The following is an 8,663-nucleotide window of genomic DNA, read 5'->3' on the forward strand; positions in this document are numbered from 1 at the left end:
TTTGGTTTACCTGAAAAGATATTCTGTGTCATCATGTTTCATTAACTTCCTGAGTCTCACCACACAGGCTTGTATTGTCTCTCTCATCATCTCTCAGTGACAACTTGTCGAGATGAACAGCACAGACAACAGAGAGATGTTTTGACTGTTACGTTTAGCGTCACATAACACAAGTCTCTACATGAATCATTAAAATATTTACACCACCCTCTTAGACTAGCAAAGTCTAGCCTATATAAATTTATGATTTGACTTGGTGGTTTGCGCTCAACTATTGTGAAAAACCTCAAAATAATTTAAAGTATTTATTATTCGGAGTGGCCAATGAAAACGTCTACAAAAGAAAATAGGACAGAGGCAGACCCATAATAACAAGGCACACATTCCTATAGTTGTAGCTTTAACAAGCACATCACACCACATCACATCACATGACAATAAATAACAGAAGAAGCTAGAAACCCCGCCCATTTCCCATGGAAACAAACATGCACGTCATCATCACATGTATAGTAGGGTATAAAACGGTTGCACAGCGACAGCGCTTCCTTCAGTAGTTCAGCGCCAGTCGAGCTCAGTTCAACGAAGTAGTTTTGTGTTTGTTTCACTGTCGGCTGTTTTTATGGTTCACTTCGGGAGCTCCATTCCTGGCTTTACCTTTTTTTCCACTCTGGACTCTCGCTGTATGTTTGAGTACGGCTGTCTGGACACCCATTGAACGTAAGTTCATATGCTTCGCTACCAGAGTCAAATGTCGAGCGATAATCAGTTAACAAAAATAAGTTAAGTAGAGACTGTGTCCTGATTGTTAAGGGTTTTTCCTGCATAGAGAATTTTTTGGCTTTTTAGCCAAGCGCCAAGGAAAATTACCAGCGCCAAAATGATCACAGTGGGGAGGAAAGCATTTCAGAAATTCTCCGAATGTGTTTTAATACCCAATTATCAAACTGTGGAGCAAACAGAACATAAACTTAAACACGACGTCTTGACTTCCAGCAGTCACCTCTCCTCTCATCCACAGCGCTGTTTTTTTTATTGTTTTGAACACACTACTGGGAGAGATGACTTCCTGTTATTTCTCACATTATAAAAACCGTTTGTGCTTAAAGTGTGCCGGTATTCACCGGTACTGTCACTTTTACATTTTACTCTTCGGCTCCCCTCTTCTCCTTGTTCTGTATGCTCTGTTTTTAGTATTGACGAGTGAGCAGGCTACTTTGCATAAACAAATGAGAGACTGACTGTCGTGGAAATGTTATTCCTGGTGAGGGGTTGAGCAAATAATTGAGTTACAACAAACTGTTGTCTTTGAAGACTTTTATTTAACAAAAGAGAATAAACAGAAGTACTACAACAAAATCAGCTGGACGTCTGGCCCCGAGCAAAGAGATGCATCATTATTTACACAGTCCAGGTTTCTGTGTTTTGGGGAACAGAGATCCTCTCTCGAGAGGAGAGGAACAACAAGAGTAGAAAAACACCAAAACAATCTCACACCTCTGACCTAAACCCTCGTATTTGTGGACAGACCAACATAAGACATTTAGGAGAGGAAAGGTTAAGGATTAAAAACACAAAATAAATATATATAAAATAATGATGATAATATTAAATGTAAGAGGACATAATTTTCTGCCATAACAATCCTCCCTCTGGCCATATATGGACATCCAAATACAGAAAATTGACAATAGAAAATTAACCGTAGCCAATTTTGCAGGACATAGACATTATGAAGTTATGAATAAGCAGGGGATCAAACATTTTATATTTGTACGCATCCTGGATGAGAACCTCTGCTATCAAATATCATGTATCACATTCATAACTGACCTATAGCGTGGGATCTATAATGTCTCCTAGATTAACTTGTGGGATAAAACGGGGACATCTACGAAAGCTACAAGTGTGACTGTTTCTTTGCAGGACTACTTTTGTGTCTGAGACTGTTGCCTGGTTCCATCAGATAAAAGCTTTTCAAAGTGTGTGCATTACTCACCAATCTAATGGTCCTGTCACTGGAAAGAAATTGATAATAAAGAGTTTGGTCTTTATTTGTGGATTAATTCCTTAAAATGAATTCAGTTAGTCTTTCGGACAATCACATGTCCCACCGGAGGGGCAAAGTCTGGGCTGGAGCATTTCTTCCTGTGAGACTGAGGCTTTCTATGGCATGATAAGGACCATCCAATGCCAATACTACTCTCGTGCATGTACCTCTCCATCCTTCCGGCATGAAGCGCCTGTCTGTCTACGCGTGGCACCTCATCACCAAAGCAAATGTTTGGTACAGCCGGCCACTCCCACAGGACCAGTACAGGTCAGGGATGGCACGGATTTGGTGTAATAGCATGTCATTGCTAGGCTTGTATGCCGTGTGGCAGTCTGTGTTGTTGCCTACTTTGCAGTCCCACCGACTGACCAGCCGTGTGAACCTTGGAATGAGTCTCACCTCGGTGAACACATCTAAATTTGTAGTAATTTAGCAATGATGTCACCTGCAGGGTTTGACCTAATTACAGTTACTCTGATAATTTCCCATTACAAACATAGGATGTTCAAGTTTGGTATTACTTACTAAGATCTTAATATGGTATTCATTTTAGTTTCAATGTGTTTGAGATTTTTACTGTGAGGGGTTATAACTCACCCAGTGTGTTTTTGGATCCTGTCACTAGGGTTGTTTGTTTGTTTTGTTCTCTTGCCAGTCTGTTTTAGAAATTGTACATCTGTTTTCCAATGTCCACTTTTGCCCTTTGCTTTGCCCCCTTCCTCTGTACTGTCCGTTTCTTCGTACCAGGATGGCTTGATACAGCACTAATCATTTTCTTTTGACAGTTGTTTTTGTGTTGATCTCTTGTATGTTAAGCATGGTCTTTTGTGCCGTCTGTCTTCCATGATGTGACATGTTGTGACATATAACTCTTCCTTACTCAGCAGCAGTTTCTGGACTAATCAAACTCAGAACTTTCAGGGTCTCATTGCGTCTCGCTTCAGACCCCTGTAGTCCTAAGGTGATGGTCATGCGGACTAGGAGAGTCCTACATGATTCGGTCTGGTCTTGCTGTTCAGCTGCTGGTAATTCTGGACTGTCCTTTGCTGTACTCAGCATGCTTCAGACTGCTTTCCTTCTTGTCTGGCTGGAGTGACATATGATGATTAAGAAAGGAACATCTTATCTTTTATGCCGATCTTGAGGAAGTGCAGCTTGATCTGATTTGTTTTTTTTTTCTCCTTATCACTTTGTTTATCTCAGTCGTTATGGGCTGTACTCTTTGACAACCTTATCCAAACTGCTCCAGCTGTGTCACTGGAGCAGTCAAAGGTTTCAGGCTTCAACAACGTCCTAAATGTCAGTATTCCTCTTTTCCCAGGTATTTCTTTCTGTGGGTAACTGGAGGGAGAGACAATTTTCCCTTTTATTTCCTTCTGTGGAGCATCAGTGGATGTTTAATTTTTTGGTTTCAATGTTGAAATACTATATTATGCCTTTTTTTTTTTTTTTTAAGATATCAGGGGTAGCGTATTCTGATCCTTATATTTTTTTTTAATATATATTGCTGACTATTAGCCACTGTCTTGACGGCATGCCCAACAGCAAGGTTGCGCAGATTTATGGCCAAACTTAAAGCATGTTCTCCCTGATAACAAGTCCGTAATAAACTATGGTTCCAGTGTGAGACCGCAGCACAGAAGATTGTAAAGAACAAAAATACAATAAAAGTAGAATTGGTTAGCGTGTAGATGTATAAATGATATACACACTGTATACAAAAAACAGTGAATCAAGATACAATAACTAACATCAACAATAAAAATAAGAATTATGGATCTAATATATTCAGAATAGAGTCAAAAATAGTCTGTCCAAGGTTTAAATTTCTCTTTTTTTCCAGGTCAGCCATGTGTGATCAGTTCACTTCAGCCAATCATCGCTGCTCCAGGCGATGAAGTCATCCTGCCACCTGGATCCTGCTTATAATGTGGAGGGTCTAACGGAGCGGTCGAAGCCGGATCTCAAGCCAGACCCCTCTGATCAGCTGAGCCGTGTCGACTATATGCACGTTTACAGGGACTGACGTTAAAACCTGGACATGAAGAAGACCTAGGTGGATATGGTTCACTTCAGGAACTTCGTGCTTGGCTTTACCTTTTTCACTGTACGTTTGAGTACGGCAGTCTGGACGCCCGTTGAACGTAAGCTCATTTCTATGTTTAGCTACTAATAGTAGTTTTTCATTGAGGCTACTCATTCAAATTTCTACCAGAGCTGTAACCACTTAAGGTTAGTGATGATTCAATAACTCACAGATGAAGTCATCCCCCTGCATTTCCAGCCCACGTGAAAAATTTCACTGAGCGGGGACTGATGTACACAAATTTCAAAAATTAAAAGACAAAGTTGTTAAACTACAACAACTATTAGTTATTTCATAAACTGACAATTTGTCAGTTGCAACACCATGCTGCTTTGTGACTGACACATCCAACTTCATGATGAGCAGCATTCTCCAGATACAAATTAACTTTAGATTAATCAAAACATGGAAATATTGTCCAAAAAATATTATTTCACAATTTTGTTTAAAAACATCTTTTGATTTTGGTAACATATAATTAATACAATAATCACAATCGACCGGGTCCGTTTGTTTTGGAGAGGAGACTACCTCGGAGGTAATTCAGCTCCCGGTAGAACCTTTCAGGGCTCTGAAGTTGTTAGCGTTCCCCCCCCGACCCCATCTCATCCCTCCAGTTAGGTGAGGCACGAACGGTCATTAGCCGACAGTGACAGAGCCCTGGCCTGTACCTATGGTCTGGGGTCTCTGTCTCAAGGGTGAGGCTTCAAATGCACAATGCTGGTGTCGATGCGCTTTCTGCAGGGTGTGAGAAGACAACGACCGGTGTTGCGTCTCTCAGCGCCTCAGTAGGACTTGCTGCTTGTGTAGGTGGCTCTAATATCTGCACCTTACAGCCCCTGGAGCAGTCCTGCTATCTCATGCACAGCCCTGCGCCTTGCTCTCACCTCTGCTAAGAAGGTGAGTGAGCTGTGAGCCTGTCAGTTCACCCCAGCTGCATGCTGGTTCTTGGTGTCCACAGTGCAGCCAGATTGAGACAACACACCTCCTTTTGTTCTTAAGAACATAAGGAGCATGTTCAGGTCCAGGACAATAAATCTGGATGCTTTCTACTCCCCTACCCCACTTAGGGAGCAAGGAGGTGAGAGTGCATCTATTGTGTCCATGTGTGCTAGGCTAACGTCCTACGTAGAGCGCACAGCCCCCATTCGAGTCCACGGGTGGAGCCCTCTACCGTTGAGCCCTGCCGCTCTGACGCCGTCTGCTGAAGAGGCGGTCGGCTGCTGAGGCAGTAGGGACACTGCTATTTATGTCACGTATCAGTAGACGTCCTATTGGTCGGCTACGTGCACGATAAAATTTCAGTGGGCAAGTGCGTGCGTGTGATTGGAGGAGGTAGTACCCATAGAGTCCAGTAGAGGGCTCCGCCTGTGCTTATATAGAACTAGGGTTACCATATCGTAACCTTCGTTTTAAGCACATGAGCCAAATATTTACTAGTTCCAGCTTCTCAGTTGTTGTTGGTGGTTGTTTATTTTTTTTTATTTTTTATTTTTTTCTTATAAAACTGACTATTTTGAGTTTGGAGCTGTTGGTCATATAAAATATGTCCTTCAGGAAATTATAATTTGCATTTTCACCATTTTCAATCAAACTAATCAAGAAAATAACTTAGCTGCAGCTCTAAATCACATACGTATAATTTTCCTTATTGACAACGCTGATGGAAAATAGTTACTGTTTGTGGAAAGGTTTTGGAAGTAAAAATAATAGTTCAGATTATATCTTTGCTTCTGTTAATCATAAAAGAAGGCCTATTTTAAAAAAAATAAAATAAAAAATTTTATATTTTCCCTCTGTTTCTCAGGTCAGTCTCAGTTGATCGGTTCATCTCAACCAATCGTGGTCGCTCTGGGTGATGACATCATCCTGCCGTGTTGCGTGGAGCCTCGGCGCAACGTAGAGGATCTGACCATGGAGTGGTGGCGTGAAGATCTACCATTCATGAACAAGTATGTTCACCGTTACCATGACAACCACGATGTAGAGGACATGAAGATGTCGTCATACGCTGGGAGGACGACGCTGTTCAAAGACGAGCTGAAACACGGAAACGCTTCACTCAAGATCCTCAACGTGAAGCTCTCCGACCAAGGAAGCTACAGATGTGTCATCCCACAGCTGGGGAGGGCTACGATTATTAGGATTGTTGTCGGTAAGTTTTTTTGGATTAAATAACTCTGCTGCTGAAATAAACATTTTAACATTTTATAAATACAGATTTACAGTCGTTCTCACAAACAGTATTTAATGTTTACAGCCTACATCATATAAACGGCATCATGTGACAAGAGCTGATGTTTGATTTGTACATCTGGCTGTTTAACTGTGTGATCACATTAGCTTTTGTATTGGATTTGATTTTAATGTAGAACTTTTTATTTTACTTATTTGATAAAAATGCTTTAACCTGATTATGGTCATTTTCTTCAGTCCCATATTTATTAGAACTTTAAAAATACGCTACTTGTAAAGTGTTAGCTTGAGCCAGTTAAAGGTGTGGTAGACATGGCTTGTGCACATGATCAGGGTTGTAAAAATAAAGTGAACTATTGTTGGTGTGTGTGACTTTTTGTAATTGTGTTCTACACTGTATAGAGTTTTGTGGCGCTGTGGACCCCAGGAAGAATAGCTGCTGCTTCGGCCACAGCTAATGGGGATCCTAATAAATGAAATGAACTTTAGGGAAATTAAGTCTTTATTAAAGAAGAAAATCATCCTGTTGTAACACCAGTGCATTTCAAAATCAAATTTATCTTCAGTATGACCCGAGTTTACCGCCCTGTTAGACTGAATTAAATAGAACGAGGTAAAAATCCATATTGTCATAGAAACTGCATCACGTTCATTTTCCAAGTAAATTTGCATTTTGAAGAATTCGAGTGGTGTTGGGGTGACATAACCAGGAAGTCACATGATGACTAATCATGTGACTCCATGATGCCACAGTTCAGCCTCAGAGCGGCTAACACGACCGTAGACTCTTATATAATTTAAAATATTTAAAATCTTCTGATTTCTTTCAGATCCAGACTCTGTTAAAACCTGGACAACAGAGACCCCAGTGCTTCCCAGAAGTCTCCAAACTCCAGATCCAAAGGAGGAGACGGATGTTAAAGGTGAGGAGACGATTCAACTCTGTGAGGAGAAAAATAATTAACATAATTAGTGCTGAGTCGCGCTCAGATTAATGTGACTGTTGTATTTCAGTTACTGAAACTTTGGTCTCTGTTTGCCTTTTTTCACATCAGGTGGTCGATCCCATCAGGGCGTTTGGATCCCAACTGTGTGTGTCTTACTGGTCCTGATAGTCTGTGGTGGCGTCGCTGGATATGTGACTAAACACAAGCCTCAAAGACTAAATGTGAGTCAGAAGGAAACTGATCACGTTGTGAAAATCTGACCAGACTTTTCTGGGAGACGGCTGATCTTGTCCCTCCAGCCGCCAAAGTATAACGTCGCCCCAGAAAAGCTACTTCCAGTCTAGGTGCCTTGCTCAAGAGCTCGTTGGTATTTGATGTCAACGGAGACGAGAGCGTTCTACACGTTCCTCTCTTGGATCTGTTCCATCAGTTTGGGGATTCAGACCAGCATCACCTCCAGCCACAAGTGGACCCACTGGATCAGCAGGAGGGAGCCAGACTCTATGCAGAAAAGGCTTTGCGTGTCGGTGGTGTCAGCCTCAGCTGTGTGGAGCTGGGCGTCATCAGTGAGGATAAGGAGGCGTAGTACAGGGAGGTAGTGGACTCTTTCTTTCAGTGGTGTAGCTGGTAAGATGAAGCAGTTCGCGGTGGACTTCTTCAGTTGACAGGAAACATCTCTAACCCCTCTGGCCTGTTTCCATCCAGGGCGTGGATGTGGACACTGTGCAGGACTACAAGTACCACGATGCACCACAGATTGAATCAAACTTTCGCAACTCATCTACCCGAGGCAGAGACATGGGTGCTTAAGGTGGTTTTAGCCTCCATTTCAGCACAGTTTTATATTTTGGGAATTGTGTATAATTTGAATTTGAACCTTGTTGATCATATTTATATATTTTACATAATTTCCTACTTTGTGCTGCAAATATTAATACACAAATCATACGTGCATGTGATCAGGATGGTAAAATGATATATATTTTATTTATATATTTTTATAATACACCATAATCGAAAATACTTCCTATAATAAAGAGGACCTTCACAACCATTCGCACTAATATTCAGGCATTCAGAAGCATGTGTTTTGACTGTCCCCAGGTTCACTGTGTGGTAATGAATTGGTTTTAATGTTTATGTGCTTTAAGGTATTATTACCGGATGTTGAGACTCCATGTTTAAAAGACCTTTAATATTTCACTTTATATTGTGCTCAAATGTTGCATTTCCCTAAAAACACATATGCAAGAAGCGTATCTTCTATGGAGAGTATCTTTCAGAGCAGTGTCAATGTTTGGCCAGCAGATGTCTCTATTTGATAGTTTCAAACTCTTCAAATCAGTGAACCTAGTGCGCTGGATCACCCAGGTCTCAACTA

At 41.3% G+C, this 8,663-nt stretch overlaps 1 protein-coding gene across 1 annotated transcript; it reads left to right on the plus strand.

The window, feature by feature from the left end:
- The first annotated feature begins 537 nt into the window (after window positions 1-537).
- LOC123966073 (myelin-oligodendrocyte glycoprotein-like) lies at window positions 538-8,346 on the plus strand. Its single transcript, XM_046042307.1, has 5 exons — window positions 538-720; window positions 3,897-4,197; window positions 5,947-6,294; window positions 7,166-7,258; window positions 7,391-8,346. The coding sequence occupies exons 2-5, from the start codon at window positions 4,116-4,118 to the stop codon at window positions 7,540-7,542; spliced, it is 675 nt and encodes a 224-aa protein (XP_045898263.1). The 5' UTR covers window positions 538-720; window positions 3,897-4,115; the 3' UTR covers window positions 7,543-8,346.
- Window positions 8,347-8,663: the final 317 nt, after the last annotated feature.

This window comes from Micropterus dolomieu, unplaced genomic scaffold (genome assembly GCF_021292245.1).
Source record: "Micropterus dolomieu isolate WLL.071019.BEF.003 ecotype Adirondacks unplaced genomic scaffold, ASM2129224v1 contig_12496, whole genome shotgun sequence".
Lineage (NCBI taxonomy): Eukaryota > Metazoa > Chordata > Actinopteri > Centrarchiformes > Centrarchidae > Micropterus > Micropterus dolomieu.

Excerpts from the sequence above, each read along its gene's own strand:
- LOC123966073 (XM_046042307.1), top strand. The coding sequence starts at position 4,116 with ATGGTTCACTTCAGGAACTTCGTGCTTGGCTTTACCTTTTTCACTGTA. Across the intron at positions 6,295-7,165 it reads GATTATTAGGATTGTTGTCG|ATCCAGACTCTGTTAAAACC; the intron begins GTAAGTTTTTTT and ends GATTTCTTTCAG. Across the intron at positions 7,259-7,390 it reads GGAGGAGACGGATGTTAAAG|GTGGTCGATCCCATCAGGGC; the intron begins GTGAGGAGACGA and ends TTTTCACATCAG.